General features: G+C 34.9%; 1 protein-coding gene across 1 annotated transcript in view; it reads left to right on the top strand.

The window, feature by feature from the left end:
* USH2A (usherin) overlaps window positions 1-20,523 on the top strand; it is a 729,748-nt gene that overhangs the window by 259,349 nt on the left and 449,876 nt on the right. Inside the window, exon 21 of the mRNA XM_034667668.1 lies at window positions 13,443-13,573. Within this exon, the coding sequence (XP_034523559.1) occupies window positions 13,443-13,573 (131 nt within the window). The remainder of the gene's footprint in view (window positions 1-13,442; window positions 13,574-20,523) is intronic.

Raw genomic sequence — 20,523 nt, 5'->3', positions numbered from 1 at the left:
TCATAACTAATATTTTTTAACTTAAGCTTAAACACTTCATTTGCTAGAGTCACTTGTTAAAATACTATCCATCTTTCAAGATAACAAGGTGAAAAATATTATTTATTTTAGGAAACCAAAATACATGCTGAATTTTCTATCTTCTCTATAAAATAATTATTTTGAGTAGATTATAATTCACAATTCAATTGTCATTTAACAATATTCAGTTTATATTTTAGACTATCATGACTTCAGTACACAGCAGTTTTCTAAAATGTGCTCAAAAGTGAAGAGAGTTTATGTAATAGATGAAAGATTATAGCTGTTAAGGTGATTGGAATCGAACATATATAGTATATATAAAAAAGAGAGATGACAATTTATAATTATTGGATGCTGGTGGAAGCATTTGATTAAGATTAGCACCCTTCTCCTCTTTGTCCTTGTGAAATTCTGATTTTGTGTTTATGATTATATAAATATTTTGGTATGAGGGCAATGTGGGGGTATAATCTGGAGGTGGGGGGGTGGATAGATATATACAGATCTATGTAAATAAATCTATCTAACCATATCAATTTTTACCTAAAACTTTATGCAATATAGGACTATAGTTCTGTATTTGAAATTAAGATTAAAGCTATTCAGAAGGTGAAACCATTTGAGTTGTTCTTTGGTGATATTTGTTACCTTTTATGAACTTTGACTTGTTGATTGATTTTGATAATAAGAGTGTTTGTGTTGGTGGTTCCCTCTATGGGAATTCCATTTCTCCATAGTTTACTAGTCTCCTGAAACATTTCTTCTGGAAAACATTCTTTGACTATTCTTTCTTCCTTTTTGCGATGCATTATAGTCATGTTTAGCTCTGCCTGCCTTCCACAGAATGCCAACTCAAGAAATGTATGTTGAGAGAAAGTATGAAAGCATGCAAAAAAAACTACAAGAAGCATAGTTATTTCTACTTTATAGAACAATAGATGATTGAACAAACCAAGAGTCACCATACTACTTAATGGGCAAAAAATTATATCAATTCATCAACAATAAATGATGATTATCATCTGTGCTGCTATTTAATATTATTCTAGAAATTATAGTCCATGTGTTGAGACAGAAATAAGAAGTATGATTATTAGAAAGGAGTAGACAAAATTATTGTTTAATTGGGTTTTTTCCCCCAGAAAACGTAGATGTATACCTAAAAAAGGGAGAGGACACCTGAACCTATTATAAGTGATTGTAATGTTATGATAAGATAGTTAATTAAAAATAAATGCACAAAATTTTTTTATGAATCAGCAATTACAAATCTAAAGGTGATCTTATTTATATCGGCAATAAGATATACACAATTTTGTATAAACTTAAAAAGATATGTACAGGATCAATTTATGAAAAGGAGAAAACAGAAACATAAATATTTTAGTGTTTATTTAAAAAATGAATGAATGGAAGGGTAGTTAGTAATAGAAAATAAGGATATTGAGAGGAGGAATAAATTGTCAGATATTAGAAATATTATGAAATAATATGCTGTTCTATTGCTACAAAAATATATCAATGGAACAAAATAGAAAGTATGGAGACTAACTCAAGAGACTAGACATTAATATGCTACAGATGGATTTCAATCAGTAAACAGTCATTTAGCAAATATATTTGAGCATCTATTATGTGTCAACTGTTCTTTAAGGTGGGGAAAATGCAGAAGTAAATAACACAAAGTTCCTGCCTCATGGAATGTACTATCTAGTTAGTTTTTAAATGTCTAAGGAAAAGCCTGGGATATATCCCAATCTCACACTATATGTCAAAATAAATTGTAAATACAATATAATGTTAAACATAAAAAAATGGGAAATGAACAGAAAAAATATAAATAAGCAACAATTTTTGAGTTCAGAGACCTAATTATAAAAGCAAAGAGAAGGAGATACCGTTATTGAAAAAAATTATTTAAAACATAAATGATGGCACCATTTTTATATTAAAAATAACATTTAGAAGATAATCTGTTTTAAAAAAAAATAAATGGCTGTACTGTAACAGTGAAATGATACCTTTAATAAGAGAAGAGCACTTGCAAAATAGTAATAAAGACAAACAACCCAACTTCCAAAGAAAAACTGGCAAAAAATTTTGGAAATACCCAAATGAAGAACTGTGATGAAAGAAATTCAACTTCAGTAGTCATCCTAAAAATACAAATTAAAATTAGAATAAGATCCCAATTTTAATCTAATGCCAGATGGTGTCTCCCAGATATGACTGGCCATATCTCCTCATTATACTGGAAATATTTTGCCTGACAATGGTTGCAAGACGTTAGATAAGATATGGAAAGGAAATTAAGCAACTTGAGAAGTCTCTTGCAATAAAGTCAGAAATGAAAAGGCAGTTAGATGAAAATTCTGGTTGATGAATTTATAAATTCACACACTAACTGCAAGATTTTAGAGATGATCTAATCCAATACCTCCATTTAAGATGAAGACCTGAGGCCTGTTCTGTGCAGGAAATGATGGCGCCGGTGTATGTATATTTTAAAAACTCTCTGGTGATATTGCTTCCTTGTATCTTTATCATTTGGAGATTATGATGTGTGATTAGTGCTTATAACAGTGACATTCAGACAGTCACAGTTTTTAATTGTTCTTAGGAGGTAATAAATGATTATTTTAAAAGATGAAAGAGAGCCTTTTTTGTTTTATAAAGATTAAAATTAACTACAGTTTCCTAAAATTTCCTATACAGTAAAACTCTATTCTTTTTTTTTTTAACATTCTCCTACTTTTTAATCCTAATCTATACTGCCAATGTAATTTTTAGAATGTTGATCTAATGTTTCCCAAGTTTTTTCATGGTCATGGCTGACGAACAATTTAATTAAAAAAAAAATAAGAAATTATATGTTTAAAAAATAAGATAAAAATTTGACATTCTAATAAAGAGTTAGCTATTTGAAGCCTAAATCCAAAGCATTTATAGTATTTTCAGATTAGTTTTCAATTGTTATTTTGTCAAGTATAGTCGGTAAAGATTTTGTTATTCATGTATTTGTAGGGCTGGTTACCATAAATATTTTATTAATGGAGACATTTTTAGCACCACCTAATGGCAGCCAAGTAAAAAGAAAAACCTTTTCCAATTTAGAATTTATTTGCATAATTCAAATAAAGCTATATAGCAAGAGTTGCTTATATATGAAAGTGAAGTTTTACATTCCCTGACGTACCAAATAGGCTGCTAGAAATCCATCTCCAAGCCACTGGCTTGAGTGGAAATGAAGCATAGGGGATATTTGATAATGAAACTAAGAGATTTCTGCTTTCTTTATGAGAACAAAGATAAGAAAATATGTAATAAAATACCCAATTTTATATGAGGAGTTTTATTTTAATTTTAGAAATTTATGCATCAAGACTTCATTCTCTATACCCCAACTAATTTCCTGACAAATATACCTTGACTATTGCATTAGCATATTTTAATTTGTGTAGTTTTTCAGTAGTTGTTTATAAAGCTTTGGCCAATTTAATATACTAGTCTAATAAAGCATCTTTTATCTTCGGTAGATTTTTTTTTAAAACTAAGAGTCATATCTTTCTGTTTCTTCTATTAGAATTGTTTTTATTGAATGTGAGTTGAACAATGTGGATTATAATAGAGATAAGTAATTCTAGCTTAAGCCATACCTATTTTACCTCATATGGCTCCTAGCAAGATTTGGGAAATGTGTTGAGTGTCACATCCTTAGCTTTAGGAACAATGGATATGGTATGTTATGCATCTGAGGGAGAGTTGTGATAACACCAGACTTGAATGTCCATCCTCATCTCAGCACTTTGGTTTGATACTTCTTTCAGCTTAACTTGATCAAATAATCACTATTTTTTAATAATATGTATGATCTCCTATAAAATCCTATAAAATATGTAATTAATAGAATAGTCTACAAGTTAACTGGATAGAAGAGAAATTATATATATAGTTGCTTTTCTATTCTCACAAAATCCCTTGTAAAATTAATGGGAACTTGTGCTTCCAATTTGGATATAGGTGAGTAAGAAAGACTTTCACTCCCATGGTAACAAGAAAAACCTAGGCTAAATAAATATCACAATTTTCTATGAGGCTATCAAAGAGCAGGTTATGCAGAAAACCCTGGATAAACTGAATTTTGGGAAGAAATGAATTCTTCATTAGTTGATCAGAGAACTGTGGAAGTTTCCATATCTGAGGGTACTTGGCCTCAGGGAAACAAGCCTAATTTATATAGGGAGAATTTTCAGGATCATGGAGAGATCAGCTGTGTGTTAGACAATACTGTGTCTTCATGAGATGAAATGAGATCTAGAAGAGGTCCAAATGCAAAACCAAATAGGTCAGCCCCCAAATCCTACTATCGTCTAACTCATATTTTCCAAAAAAAGTGCCTATTGAAGAGGGTCTAGAAATGGACTCTCATGAATTCTTGCAGTTATTGGATTCTGGAGTTATGAAGGAATGTAATCCAAACATGAGCCAAAAATATCTATAATTTCAACCTAATCTCCTGCCAGCTTAAATATAGATAAAATCAAAACAGTGACATCACTAGTCATTTTGAGAGGGGCTAATCACAGGTGAACTCAATGTAATTAAAGCCCAATTTCAGTTCAACACAGTCAACAGAAGCATATTTTCAGATGAGCAAAAAATTTATAGAAAGTATTATAAGTATTTTAAAGAATTTAAAGGTAAAGCTGCATATAGATGAAAGAAATAGAGTATTTTGGAAGAGAAATGGTACTCTAAAAAGGAATAAAATTAAAATTACACTTGAGGGGCGCCTGGGTGGCACAGCGGTTAAGCGTCTGCCTTCGGCTCAGGGTGTGATCCCGGCGTTATGGGATTGAGCCCCACATCAGGCTCCTCCCCTATGAGCCTGCTTCCTCCTCTACCACTCCCTCTGCTTGTGTTCCCTCTCTCTCTGGCTGTCTCTATCTCTGTCGAATAAATAAATAAAATCTTTAAAAAAAAAAGAAATAATACAGGCTAGAGGTAATAGAATGTTTTTGAAAACAGCAACAAAAGCCAACCTGTATTCTGTATTCAGTGAAAATATTATACAAATACCAAGTTGGGAAACATTTTAAGATAAATAATGACTGAGTTAATACCTCATGAGTAGTTCCAAAGTACAACAAATGCTAAATAATTTTTTTCAGGCTAAAGGAAAATAATACCAGATAGAAAGTCAAACCTAATGAAGGAATAAAGGAAAAGGAAAATTTTTAAAATGAATAGAAAAATATTTTCTTGATTTCTTTAAATGATATTTGACTGGCAGAAGCAAAAATATAAATATATTTTGCATTTCACACATATGTAAAAGTAAAATTCATGACAAAACTAGCACCAAAGAGTGAAAGATGTTATATAGAAGTATACTGCTATAGAGATCTTGTATGTGAAGTGATATAATATTAATTTGTGGTAGAATATTATAAGTTAAGAATGCATATGATTGTCTCTAGAGTAACCATTTTTGAAAGTTTAGCTATTTAAAATTAACTCATTTCTAAATAATCCACAAATCAAAAAAAAATCACAAGGGAAACTTTAAAAATTGAAAATTTTAAAGTTAAAAGACAAAAGTACAGCATATCAGCTTTTGGAATGCAGCTAAAGTTGTGTTCAGAGAGAAATGTATAGATTAAGTAATTATCTTAGAAGAAAAAGATCCAAGCATTTCCAAGTTTCTTATTAAAAACTCCAACAGAAAAGTAAACCCACATAATAAGAAACAAGAAATAATTAAGATATTATCAGATATCAGTGAAATAGAAACAGATAACAAAGCCCAAAGTTGGCTTGCAAGATTATTGGGAGGTAGAGGCCAGCATGGGGGGGGGTGTGAATTTGAACTACTTTCAAAAATCAATCAATATTGTTTACTACATTAATAGAGGAATTAGAACAAAGTATCATATCAACAGATGTGGAAAGCACCTGACAAATCTTAACACCTACTTATAATGAAAACTTTCTGCAAACTAGAAATAGAGGGAAACTTTCTCAGATGAATGACTGCTACAAATATCCTATAATAGTGAAATATTGCCTGCTTTGCTTTTCAGATAGGAATCAAGTCAGCATTCAAATTTTACTGGTGGTCCCAGCCACTGCAATAAAGCAATAAAATATAATAAAAGGCATAAATACTGGAAAGGAAAGGAAAAGTGTCTTTATTTGTATTTAACATGGTTATGTATGTATGTTTAATCTCTAAACAAGTGCTAGAATAAGACAAATTCAGAAAGGTTCCAGCATAGAAAGTCAATATAAATGAAATTAATCAAATATATTAGTAACAAACAATTAATATGTAAAATAACATGTAAAGGAACATTCAAAACATAGTACTTTAACAGGGGTATCTGGTTGGCTCAGTTGGTCAAGCATCTGAGTCTTGGTTTCAGCTCAGGTCATGATCTCAGGAGCTGGTGATTGAGCCCTGGGTTGGACTCTGTACTCAGTGCAGAGTCTGCTTAAGATTCTCTCTCTCCTCCCTCTGCCCCTCTTCCCCTACCCCCTCACTTGTGCTCATGCTCTCTCTCTCTAAAAAAATAATTAATTAATTAAAGAGAATACTGGAGTTGATGAGTGCTTGGAAACAGGTAAAGGAGAGGGGTGGTTTGAATTGTTAATAGACAAGTCCTAACCAGCCAATCAGTGAAGTTGGGATTTGAGAAAAAGACCTGTAGAAGATGAGGTAGCAAACCATACAGAGATACCTGGGAAAGATACTTCCAGGCAGAAGGATGAACAATTACTGAGGTAGCCAGGGTGGAAAAGGGAAAGGAAGAATATAGGAAATGAAAGACATAGTGGAAACTGGATTATTTAGGATGTAGTAGACTATTGTGGTGACTTTCACTTTTACTTGGAGTAAGACAGGAAGATTTTGGTGAGTACCAAAAAGAGGGACGCTCCCAGAATTGTCTTCTTATTAAAGATTTTAAAATTTATTTATTTTAGAGAGAGAGGAAATAGAGCATGAGTGGGGGAGGAGCAGAGAGAGAAGGACAAGCAGACTCAACACTCAGCACGGAGCCGGTAGGAGGGGCTGGATCCCATGACCCTGCGATCATGACCTGATCTGAAATCAAGAGTCGGATGCTCAACCCACTAAGAAACCCAGGCACCCCCAGAATTGTCTTTTGGTGGGATCACTCTATTATTTTAGAATAGACCATAGTGTGTGTGTGTGTGTGTGTGTGTGTGTGTGTGTGTGTGTGTCTGTTGGTTGGAAGGGGTGGTCACAGAGCAATGAGAGGAGAAGGAAGATCAGTTAAGGGAAACAATCACAACAATCCAGGAGACAGAGAATGATGATTCATAACATAGGATGATCCACAATATATGAAGAACTCAAATAAAGCAAGTGGAAACAAATAAATGAAATCTTTGAAATTAGGCAAAAGACATTTGTGTGTATAGCTCCCAGGAAAATATATGGCTATTTTTTATGGCTGATGTATATATCATTATGAAAATATATATGAAAAATCTCAACATCACGAATAAAAAATGAACTAAAACAACACTTAGTTCTCTTTCTTTGTGTCTCAGATTTTGAAATGCCCATCGTTGGCCAGAGTCTGGGAACATGGTCATTCACACTGTTTAAAAGCATGTGGGTTAATTATTACTTTTGAGAGGTAATAGATGTAGCAATATTTATAAAAATTTTAATAATTTTAAAATATTTACTCTCATCAACTGGACGTTAGCTTAGAGCTTAGAACTACAAGAGAAAATGTTTGTCACAGTACTGCCTTTGCTATAAAAAATAGAAACCAAAACTTTCACTTTTAGTTTATATAGTTCTACAGTGTTTGAATATTTATGGAACTCTATTATTTATTATTTTTTGGCAAACTTTTGTATTGAAGTTTAACATATATACAGAAAAGTGCAAAAATCATAAGCGCACAGGTTGACGGATTTCACTGACCAGCCCTGTGTAACCAGCACCCAGAGTATTAAATAAAACATACGGGGCCCCCGGGAGCTCTGCATTGTGCCCTCTTCTACAACACAACCAGCGTTACCACTATCCTGACTTCTGACACCATTCATTTAATTCGCCAGGTTTTAAACTTGATGTAATTGAGATTATACAATATGTATTCTTTTGTGCCTAGCATCTTTTACACAACATTCTGTTGGTGAGATTTATGCAAGTAGTTGCATGTAGTTATAGTTTCTTCATTTTTATCGTTATATCACATCCCATTGTCCTTTCCACAGTTGATGGGCATTTGTGCTATTCCAGTTTGACGGTATAATGAAAAGTATTGGTATAAATGTACTTGTATATCTTTCTGAACCTATGAAATTTGGGAGGAATATATACCTTGGGGTGGAATGGCTGGATCAGAAGGTGTGCCTATATTTGGAAGACATATGGATAACTTATAAGTAGTGCCAAACACTTCTTCAAAGTGGTCGTGGCAATTTCCACTCCTCGAGTGGTTTATGAGATTCCAGTTGCTCTATATATTTGGCTACCCTTTTTATATTCTATTTCATTTCAGCCATTCTAGTGGATGCTTAGTGGTATTGCATTTTATTTGGCATTTCTCTGATGACTAATGATCCTGCACATCTTTTCCACATTGATTAGTCATTTGGATATCATATTTCTTGAAAAGCTATTTGCCCCAAATTTTCTTTTTTTTTTTAAGATTTAATTCATTTATTTGAAAGAGAGAGAGAGAAAGAGCATGAGTGGGGAGGAAGAGCAGATGGGGAGGGAGAAGCAGATTTCCCCACTAAGCAGGGAGCTGGGCATAGGGCTCGATCCCAGGACCCTGAGATCATGACCTGAGCCAAAGGCAGACACTTAAGTGACTGAGCCACCCAGGAACCCTTGTATGTGTGTTTCAAACATCTGTGTACCCCAAGAGCCTAGAAAAGTGGCTGCACAAAGTATGTGTTCCCTGAATATTTCTTGAATGAATGAATAAATATTGAGATAGAAGAACACTCTATTATTCCTCCAGATACCTGAAACAAAAATATTGAACTTTAGAATATTTCCTGTTTTCTCTTTTAAATCAAAAATCTAAATTTTAGGCAAGTGAGAAATACATGTTTTTCACTCTACTCATTTTAGTCGGAGTTGCTCCTTAATACAAACCTTTAAAGTAAAAAAAAAAAACACTTTGGTACTGCTTGACTTTGGTCCACATGTCTTATTCTTGGGACAGGATGAAAGCACATTCATAAGGCATAGGGGAAGAAGGGTCAAGTTCAATCACACAGCTATATTTAAAACTTCTACCCTGTCAGTGTACCACATATCTGTTTCCATTCTTTTTGCCCAACACAAGTCCCATGGCTGAAGTTAAAATCAGTGGATGGGGATATATAAATATATAATCTTTTATAGGAAAAGGGGATGTGATACTGTTGAACAATTAGGTATTTTACCATTCTCTCTCGTGGTAAATTCAATGATATTTTCTTTGAAATATTTTATATATTCATCAAAAGACTTATATTTATATGCCAATACACTTATTTGTGAATTTAGTTCATTTAAAAATTGATTATATGATTAAAGGCATTGGGCTCAAAAGATAGGATTTATCTATGTGTATGGCAGTATTACCAAGAACATGAAGTCTCAATGGATGTGTGCATTTTTCATTTCTTCATAGAATACATGAAAAAAATTCATCTTTGTAATGTAAGCAGAAGAATGACAAGACTGAATTATTTGAAAAAGCTAAGGGAAAGTTGACCATACAACATCAAATCAAATGGCCCCCTATTATACTAAATCCTCCCTTTTCATAAGAAATTTTCCTTGTTCTGTGTAGAGTATTATGTTTTAGTTGGGTTAAAAGTGCATTTCTTTGTTATGTAAGTGTAAAATTTATAAATTAAATGTGTCTGAAAAACACATGCACTTGCGTATCCCGTAAATGGCATATAATATTAGTTGATTTATCCCCACATATAACTCAACTCAATATTCCTGTAATTCTTACTCTAATTCCATTTCATTCACCAAATTTCCCATCAGTCAGGAACAAGTAATTGTATTAGTTAAAATTATTAATTTTATTAATTTCTTCCCTCATTCAAATCCTTGCTTTTGTTCTTCTATTCCCACACAGATGCCTCCAGCACACTAATAGAGAGTTCTATTATCTTCATGTCCTGAACTGTAGCTATTTTTATGAAATAACATTCAGCTGTTTAATTTTAAAGCAATAGTTTTAATTATAGTATTTGATACCACATGTAAAATTTAAAAAATGGTAATAGAAAGGTAAGATGTCTGATGGAGAGAGCTACTCTAGACCCAAAGGAGAGAAGCTTAAGAGAAGAGTTGGTAGAAATACAATTGTTCTCTAATCAGAATGTAGACCACTCTTTGGCCAAGTCTATGCTTTTGCTGGCAGATGTCTCCTTGTTTTACCTGATTGGTCTACCCCAATAATTAATTTCTTTGCCTCCCATTTCTTTATCAGATTTTCATAATGAGTGCTCCACACCCACTACCTAGTCATCCATTCTCTCAATCCTTATCATCCAGTCATTTGGGCTCTGGACCATTCCATTCCATTGAGAAAGATTATGCCTAATGATTACTAATTACCAGCTCTGTAATCTTTTCTTCAGGTCTAATTATTCTGGGCTTACCGGAAGTGTTACATGGTTAACTAACTTTGCCTTCCTGAAGTTCTCTCTTATCTAGGCTTCCATTTTACAGTATTATTATCGTTGCTCTAATTTTGTTATTGTTCCTTACCTTTTTTTTTTTCCCTTAAATGTGGGAGGGCATTTCCCCTAAAGGTCCTTTTTCTATCTCTACATTCTTCTTCAGAGAGACATGGATTTTTGACAGGTGATTGACAATTTATTTTCTTACCCCATCTTCTCTTCTAAGATTTAGTTTCTTGTTTCCCAATGATGGATAGTTTTTGCATCATTACTATAAACACATTGTGCCCCAAACTGAACTTATATCCTCAACCCCATATTTTCTTCTTTTACCTGACCTTTCCATTTCCGTTAATAATGATGCTTTTTCCCTTAGGAACTGATGAAAAGAATTCACCATTTTGTTCCACATCATCACCTCATATCAACATGTCTTCATGAGTTTCTTCTGAAATATATGGAGTCTATTCTTTCAATCTATTTAGTTGTCAGTTCTTAATTAAAAATTTTATCGTTTTATTACCCCAAAGCACAGTGATATCCTAACTGGTTCCTCTGTGGCTAAATTACCTGTATCTTTTATACATGCCCCCATTACGTTGGTTGCCATAATCCTGATTTTGAGCATCCTACTCCCTTCTTCCACCCAAGGTTTAATGCCTTCCTTTAGTCTATAGAATAAATTTTGATTAGGAAGCTCAACCTTTCCGTCTGTTTATTTAGTAGGAGAGATGAGCTAGTAGCAGGGTTTCAAATGAGTTTGAATACCAAAGAGTGATTTGTTGGGATGAAAAATCTTATTCCGTGGAGTCAGAGAGATGCTGGGATAGACCAGGTACAAGTTTAACAACAAGGACATTATGTTCTAGCAACCAGGAGGGAGAGAATCATAATGTGAGGCAATGCAATATCCAAATGGTTAGTATAAGTATGTTTAAATGGGCCCAAAGCATAAAATCTAGAAGCCGAAGATGCAGATGCTAAGAAGGCCAGGAAAAATTTGAGTTGACTCTTTGGAAAGTCTGAAGTCCATATTCCAGGCTTGCCTTTGCTGGTATTAAAAAATTTCACTCTAAAGATATTTATCACACAATCTGCCTTCCATCTTTGTCTTCTATTCAAACTTCTCAGGCTGGATAGTCTATGACAGGCCAAACTGTGGTTTAACCTGTCTCTCCAGATTCATCTCTTATCTCCCGTTCACACACCCAACATTCCTTAATTCCATACCTCTAACCCTTTGTACAGTTTCCTCCAAAGTCCTTTCTACTCTCAGAAAACAAGCTTCGGCTTCATATTCTCTGTGAAACCTTCCTCAATCCCTTTGAATCAAATTGTATCTCATATATAACTCCATATCATTTATCACACCTCATTATAGGTTTTTGTTTTGTCTTTTTCCTCAACTAGAGCTTAATGTCAGGCACTGGCTTGTCAGTTTTTCTTCTTTACTGTGTAGCGCAGTACTTAAGAAATGTTAATGTTCCATTGATGCATAGTTAAAAAATGACAATCTGATACTCATGAAATGGCTTCTGCTTTCATGCCTCCACACCTATGCTAAAACTTCCCCCTTACTTCTGATGCACCTCTCCCCTGCCTTCTCCTCCTCCAGACTCTCAAAGGATTTAATAAACGCACCTAGATACCATGTAATTTACTGGGGGTGGAAAGATGAGTCAGGCATGGTTTCTGCAGTAGTTTCAGTCTGTTGAACTCAAAACCCACCTATGTAGGACCTTTGGTTACCGGACCAGCCTGAAGGGAGCTCTCTCTCCTTCAAACTTCCATAGTTCTGGTTGACCATATGACTACTCAAATCAGTATTCACTCATTATTTAATATTGTGATCACATGTTGTTTTTGATTCTCAAGTAAGTTCTTGACCTCTTATTTGATTCTTATCATACAATTTGTCTGTTAAGACACGTACATTTTTTATTTCCAAATAAACTGGGAATTCTTTGAGAACAAAGACTGTACCTCTTAAACTTCTTTGCCAGTTTCAATACATTAAGCAAAATGGGTTATACACAAAAAAGGGTGTTGTAAGTGAGTTGGATACCATGTGTTGAGACCAGGTGGGGTAGTGGGAAGACACCTTAGGAGACCATTGCAAGTTTCCCCTGCTTCCTGAGCTGGGGAAATTCCTGTGAAGACAAGAACATTGTGTGTCTAGGGAAGTAAGTGATCTGAAGGGTGAGGGAGACTCTGAAATTCTAAAAGCGGCAGACCATTTGGTTATAGGATCCTGTTTCAGAAAATTAGCTCTCTGGGCCACGTCACAGCAGGTCTTTCTAGGTTTTAGCTTCTATTACTAGATTTGATTCTTTAAAAATCCTAAGTATTTTAAACAAGACCCCCTGTGTTCCTTTCATTCATGTCAAAAACCCATTTATTTTTATGGCTCTGGTAATATTTTCACATTGATACTCTGAGTATCCAATTTTGGGTTGACAACATGTCTTTTCATGTTGATGAGTTTTGCATAAATTGTAAGTACATTATATATTGATTAGTGGGAGAGCAGGCTTGAGTTTCCAAGAACAGGTTGGCATTCATAACAGGATATATTTAAAACCAAAAGGCTAGGACCATCCCAGTACACTGCTGTGTATAATTCCCTGACTGTACTCACTACATCATAAATAATAATGAAAGTAAATGTACGTTTATCAGAAAGAATCAACAAAACCCCAGCACTGATTTGCTGATTGCACTTGTCTCACCAGGCATTAAGGCCAGCTTTCGAACAAGGGTGCCTGAAGGTTTGATTGTCTTTGCTGCATCGCCTGGCAATCAGGAAGAGTATTTTGCACTTCAGCTGAAGAATGGACGTCCTTGTTTTCTTTTTGATCCTCAGGTAAATGAGTAATCATAAGACTTGATATTTTTGAGAGTGTACTAGGTGCCAGGTACTGAGGTAAGTGCTTATATTTCAGATTGAATCCTCACCAAAAATGTGGAGGTAAGTACTATTATTACCCTCACTTTACCGGTGAAGACAATGAAACCTACAAAGGTGCTGATGACTCGCCCACAGCTGAAATAGCAGAGCTCGCTTTCAAACCCCGTAGTCTAACTGAGAATCTGCATGCGTAACAGCCATATGCTATCTTATAATGAAGATGAAAACTTTTAAATACATTTGAATAGATCTATTTTTATTTTCCTTGAAAGCAAAATAATGTCTCTCTTTAATTCTTTCACATTCTCTCTCCCTCCTTCTATCTTTTTCTCCCTCTCACTCTTTCTCTCCCTTCCTCCCTCTCTCCCTTCCTTCCTTCCCTCCCTCCTTTGTTTATCAGCAAATATTTAAGTGCTTATCAGGTGCTATAATGTTGGGTATCACAGACTACAATAGTTTTAAAGTTAAATGCAACCACGCCCCTGTGAAACAATCTGGGTAAAATTAATGTAAAATATTCATTAATGTTATGAAAGAGAAGTACAAGATTCTGTGCATTCTGGGAGCAGAAGATAAAGGGTCTTTCTTTTCTGAGTTGTCAGTCTTCTCTGAAAATGTGATGTTTAACTGAGATGTGTAACAACCAACGAGGAAAAGTCAGTGAGAACAGGAGCACAGGTCTGTACAGGAAGATATGTGTTTGAGCTGGGGCAGGAGAGGGGAGATACTAATGATAGATCAGGAAGTCCCCAGGAATAAAACTTCCAGGCAGAGCAAATAACAAACGTTAAGTGCCCAAGGTAGACAAGAACAGACTTATTCTATACATTGAGATCAATGTAATATGGCCGAGGGATAGAACAAAGAGAAAAGTGGGAGGCTGAAAAGCTGGGTGGAGACCAAGTCATTCACTGCTTTGTAAGCAAATGTGAAGTTTTAAATTATTCCTAAGGGCAATGGGAAAATCATTGAATAGTTGTCTTCACTTTAGTTAAACAAATATTGGTAAGAATTTGACATAGGTACTGTACTGGGCCAGTGAATAATTGAGGAATGAGTAAGACTTTGTAAAAGATGTTTTACTTTCCATTTCCTCAGGGTTTCAACTTAAAACTGCTGATCTAAATCATAAGTTATGCCTGCCAAGTAAATCTTTTACATTATACTGTAAAGCTGGCATGACTTTTCTTCTCTGTATCTAAGTCATGGGCCAAGAGTTCTGGGTGAGAATCACCACTTAATACACCCTGGACACCCACACACTTTGGAGAGGAGAGGCAGGGCTTGCTGGACTAAGTGTATCTGAACAAACATGTCAGTCTCCTTGCAGGGGACCTTAAGAGGCCAGCTGGGATCTTCCTGTTTCAGGAAGCTAGAAAAGCCATGAGTTGGCAACTGGAAAGACCAAGGAAGAAAGGTTTATACCTGGTGTTTCAACAGGGGCCTGATAACTGCAAGGCCGGTACCTGATAGTTTACTCAGACATGGGCTTCGGGGTGTCCTGTAGAATTGCAGTTTCTTAAGGGGTACCAATAGGTGGGCAGTGAGTAAGCAAAGAAGAAATAGCATCACACGTAAGCAGATCCAGCAGCCAGAGAGGATGGGAGAAGAAGCAGCTGTCTCAGAAGGCCAGGCAGATGGCAATGAGAAAAAAAAAAAAACAACCAGCACACCGAAGTTGATTCAGTGACAGAACTGAAAATATTATTTGTCATTTGAAAACTTTAAGTAGATGAATTAGGAGAGAGACACTGTTGAGCCTCAGATTAGCAGGTCAAAATATGTAGCAAAAATATAAAAAGATAAAAAAAGATGGAGACCACTAACATTATTAAGAAGAAATTCAGAAGGAGAAAAAAAACACATGTAGAATAAAAAGGATAAAAAGGATAAGAAAAAAATAATGAAATATAAAGTAGGACAGAATATCCTTTTAAGGAAGAATTGATAATAAATTTATTGAAAGGACTCATGAAGTTCTAGTCAAGGTTAAGAAAAACTAACACTTCTGTAGGACCTCTATATGCGAGGCATGATTCTAAGTGTTTACTATATATGTAAACACACACACACACACACACACACACACTTAAATACCATAACAACTCTATGAGGTAGATACTCTTATTATTCCCATTTTACGAGTAAAAAAAAAAAAAAAGAGCCACTAAAATTAATTTCCCCAAAGTCATCCAGCTAATTAGTGATGAAGTCAGGATTGAAACCCAGGCATTCCACCTCCAAAGACCATGATTTTAACTCTGATACTATCCTGCTTGTCAACATGAAAGAATAATGCTTGTGAATATCCAGGGCCTCAGATAAAAGACCACCCATGCACCATATTGGAAGGAAATATTTCAGTAAGCTAACCAAAAGGAAAAAAAGTTAAGTCTGAAATATGAAGAGGAGAAATAGTGGTGAATATTAAAGCTTGCAATATTAAGTTCAACTTAAATATTTAATGGCAGTGTAACTAGAAATGTGTTTTATGCAACCAAAGAGTCTTTGAAATAGAGGAGACACATGGCAAAGGCAAAACAAACAAACCAACATCTAATAATTTTTTGGTGCTGAAATTACTAAAAGTTGAAGGAGAGGGAAAGATAAGTGATTTAAAAGTTTCTAAAGGTATCAACTAGTGGAGAAGGAAGTAGGGAACAGATCACATTGGTGTCTTATTTACATAAATAAATAGGCAAAAATGTTTTGTTTTAAATGTTGTGAAACAGACATCAATTATTGATAGAATGGAAAATGTTCTAAAAACACCCAAATTAACAAGGTGAAAAGAGAGACTAAATGCTAAATGGTCAAAATCAACAAAAATCATGAAAAGAAAGGAAACAGTACAGTGAAACAGAAGAATGTCAATGAAAAAGAAAAATCTGCCTTTACTTTTCCTTCCCCAACTTGTTAATAACTGGGAGTAAGTGAGAAGAAGCCAGGTGGAGGAAAACCTTAATTGTATAACCATTTTTTTCATGGAAATTTTAAAGTATAGAAAGTGGGTTCACATTAATTATCTTGCTTCATTCTTGAGGAAGCCACTTGAGGCAGTATTGTTTTCACCCCTGCTTTAGATGCAGTGGCCTAAATAGGGTCACGCAGTAATTTAGTGATGGAACTGGCACTGGATTTAGTTTGTTTCGTTCAACATCTTTTGTCCTCTGGGTGTCGTGTGATGCAGTTACGCACTGGGAGCACAGTAATGAGGAATGAACAAAACGCCATTCACTCCCGCCATCTACTCATCTGGGCCTCCCTGTCCCACAGCTGGAGTACAGAATATACATCTCTGCTTGAGTTGGACAGGGCAGGGAAGGAACAGGACCCAGGGCAGTGCCCTGTGGTGGCTTCTCACTCACTCACACTTACAACTGGTCATGCCCATCGTAAATGACCATCCCAGTGTCTGTGTGATTCTCAATGACTCTGCACATCCCAGAGCTGCATTTGCAACTGCACACTGGCCTTGGTTGTTCATCACCAATTTTGAGTACCGTACACATGCATGCTCACACACACCCCCCCAAACATGTGGGGCAAGCCTTTGCAGAATTAATCCAAAAATGCTCTCCTCAGATCTGAAGCATGACTGCCGTCTCTTTGGGCAGTGTTGTTTCCCTTTGTGAAGAATGTGGTATCTTAAAATTCTACAGAGTAGGGAGGTAAAGGGGTTAACTCTGCTCAGCCACAGTCTTGTCGTTATGATCCTAAGAATGGCTGCCAGAAAACCCTCTGACTCATCTTTCTCATCTCCTTTTCAATGATCAGATAGTCCAGTGTAAGACATGATAACGGAGCTCAGGGAAGCATTCACGGGGCATTGCCAATCATTTCTGCCCCTTTTCCTTCTCTCTCAGATACTTACTTAGAGCACTTATCACTGTCATTAGCTTTTCCAGTCGCTCTCTCCCACCCTCTATACCCAAATCCTAACCTGTGTAAAAAGTTGGCAGGTGCCAGCCAAGTATGAACTGAATTGTTACAGCCAAAAGTTGGAGGAGAAGGGGAATGGGAAAGGTTTAATTAATGATGCCTGGCAAATGAATTTTTATCTGGAATAGAAGTATCTTTCCACAAGGCAAAAGTTACCTGAATTTTTAGGAATGTGACAATGAATTAATTCAAAAGAAAATAAGGTATTAGTTGAGCAAGATGACCTTCAGATGTGCTTGAGAACCCATAATCAGGTATATTATACTAAGTGGTCTTAGGACATGATGCTATCTCTGTATGAAACAGCGAGCTCAAGCTAGTGGAGACTGTCCTTCCCACCACTAAGGAATTTATACTCCAATGCAGGTGAACTGGATATATCTGCTCACTTTTTAAGGAAGTTACTACATATTTTCAAACTAGAAATTGTTGAAACAGGAATAGAGAAAATTTTGAGTATTCTTCCATTGTTTTTTCTCCTTGTAGGTAGGAATATGCATACATCTACTTGTTGAAACTTAGTGGTATCTCACATTTAAGGAAGTTAGAAATTTTATGTGCTTCCCATTGATGTTCAAATTATTTATATTTTGAATACTTTAGGTACCACTGTAAGCCAGTTTTCTTTCCTCTATCTTTGAATGCGATAAGATTATCTAATGAACACCTTATTGTACTCATCAGACAAGTAGTTATTTGCTTCATATGTCTTTCTTATCAGACTGTACAATCCGGTGAGGGCAAAGTCTGCCTGTTTTGTCCTTAAACAGATCCTCGAGGATAAGTCCTTAGAATATAGTAGATGCTCAATAAATAAATGTCTCGTGACAGATTGACTCACTGAATGACTCAATAACTATTGGTAAAATATACTCATAATTAAAGAAAATTACCCATTTTCTAGGATAAAATTTCCAGCTCTTTAATTATTATTTAACAATTTAGTTCTTATTTGTTTTAATTTCTCAGTTCGTTAGAAACTTTGACTTTTACTGATGATTATTTTTAAATTACTGGCCCAAATCTATTCAAAATAGTTAAATTTGAATTGTGAAAAGAGCATTTAATAGGAATTTAAAGTCACTACTGTCTAGCACATTACTTCAAAATAACTTGAAGTTATTTTTTGTACATTTTAAAAAATATGTTAAACTTAAGTAATGAATGCCTTACATAACAATGTAATCTTACATAGAGGCTCTAGGTATAAAAACTTATTTGGTTTCCCTTTCAATGATCAAATGCATTCTGTGAACAAGTATTTGGGGAAGGGGGAAAGATTCTTCACTATATTTAAAATTGGGTATATGAACTGAACACTTGGAATTATTGTTAAGAGTCACGGTAAAGAAAAGTTCCTCCAATTCTTAATTGCTGTTTTTTTTTGGTAAGTCTCTAACAATTAGCTATCATCTCCCATTCTTTATTTGATTAATTCCAATTTGGATATACTTGGTCAGATGATATTTTGTTGACCAATAATGACTTGTGGTCACCATTTAAATGTTTTATGTTCAGTGACATTAAGAAGAAACTCACATAACATTCTGATTTCACTTGGAAGGGAGCTGTGGAAGTGAAAGCTTTCAAACAATTCTAAGTGGCATTTATTTAACGTGTCTGGTATTTTCCAAATGGAAAGAACAAATGCGTTCTATGACACTAGAATCGATCACAGAATTATTCTTTTAACATTGGTGGGGGAACATAATTTTCAAATGATCATCAAAGAATAATATGCTAAGATCTTCCAAGTATAAAGCAAATTTGGCATCCTGAGGCTTTATGTTATGTACTTGAATTTGTCTCCAATAAATGTGATTTCCGATGTAGAGAACTATTAATGCTTCAAATTGTTGCCAAACATAATATGAAGAAGCACTTACTCAGACACCTGATCTTTAGAATGCAGCATCGTTTGTAACAATTTTAACGCTAACTAAGTACACTTTGATGAGACAGCATTTAATAAAATGCTCATTAATTTCATCATTAGCAAGGGTATGCTAAGAAGTAAGCCAGTTTCTTATGTCACGCCCAATTAGCATCCCATGCTAGTAATCCCATTAGTATTGTTGAATTCACTAATGGAAAAACTAATGGGCATGCTACCAGGGCACATTAATTGGGCACGACACCAGTTCTGGTTTTAATTATTAAACTACGATAATGAAATGTGTGTTTGTAAAATATTAAAATGTTGAAATAGGGTTGAAGAAAATAAAAGAGTATGTAGAGGAAAGAGATATACAGAAAGTCAACCTACAAAAATTCAAGGACTAGGAAATGGATTTACCAAATGGTCATCCTTCTAGCTGATCGAGTTGTCTATAAAAGTTGGGATATCGTCCACATAAGAAGCAACCCACCCATCCTCATGGGAAATTAAAAACTGTTTTTGGGTAATATGAATTTCTGTATGTCATACATGTTGTCATGCTCTGTATGAGGCCTGACAGGAGCCAATTAAATGTGTAGAATGGACATGTTACATCGCTGAAGCTATTTTAGGGAAATATAAACAGAAATGTTTACTTAAGATGATATGACTCACATTGCCCTTTTTGTGATATAAATCTTCAGTTACATCAGGTAGTTATCGTTTTTCTCTTTTTGAAAAACGGTATTCCAATATTATGGGAGTTTGGTGAAACACTCCAACTAATTAAAAAAAATTTATGATATTTTATGCAGTCTTATTTTGTTTTTTAAAAATTTTTATTGAATCAAAGTTAATTATTGCTTAGAAAATCAGATTTGAGGGGCGCCTGGGTGGCACAGTGGTTAAGCGTCTGCCTTCGGCTCAGGGCGTGATCCCGGCGTTATGGGATCGAGCCCCACATCAGGCTCCTCCCCTATGAGCCTGCTTCTTCCTCTCCTACTCCCCCTGCTTGTGTTCCCTCTCTCGCTGGCTGTCTCTCTCTCTGTCGAATAAATAAATAAAATCTTAAAAAAAAAAAAAA

The sequence above is a fragment of the Ailuropoda melanoleuca genome, chromosome 8, assembly GCF_002007445.2.
Source record: "Ailuropoda melanoleuca isolate Jingjing chromosome 8, ASM200744v2, whole genome shotgun sequence".
Classification (NCBI taxonomy): Eukaryota; Metazoa; Chordata; class Mammalia; order Carnivora; family Ursidae; genus Ailuropoda; species Ailuropoda melanoleuca.
The sequence above is the reverse complement of the archived record's forward strand: the minus strand, read 5'-3'. Positions and strand labels throughout refer to the sequence as shown.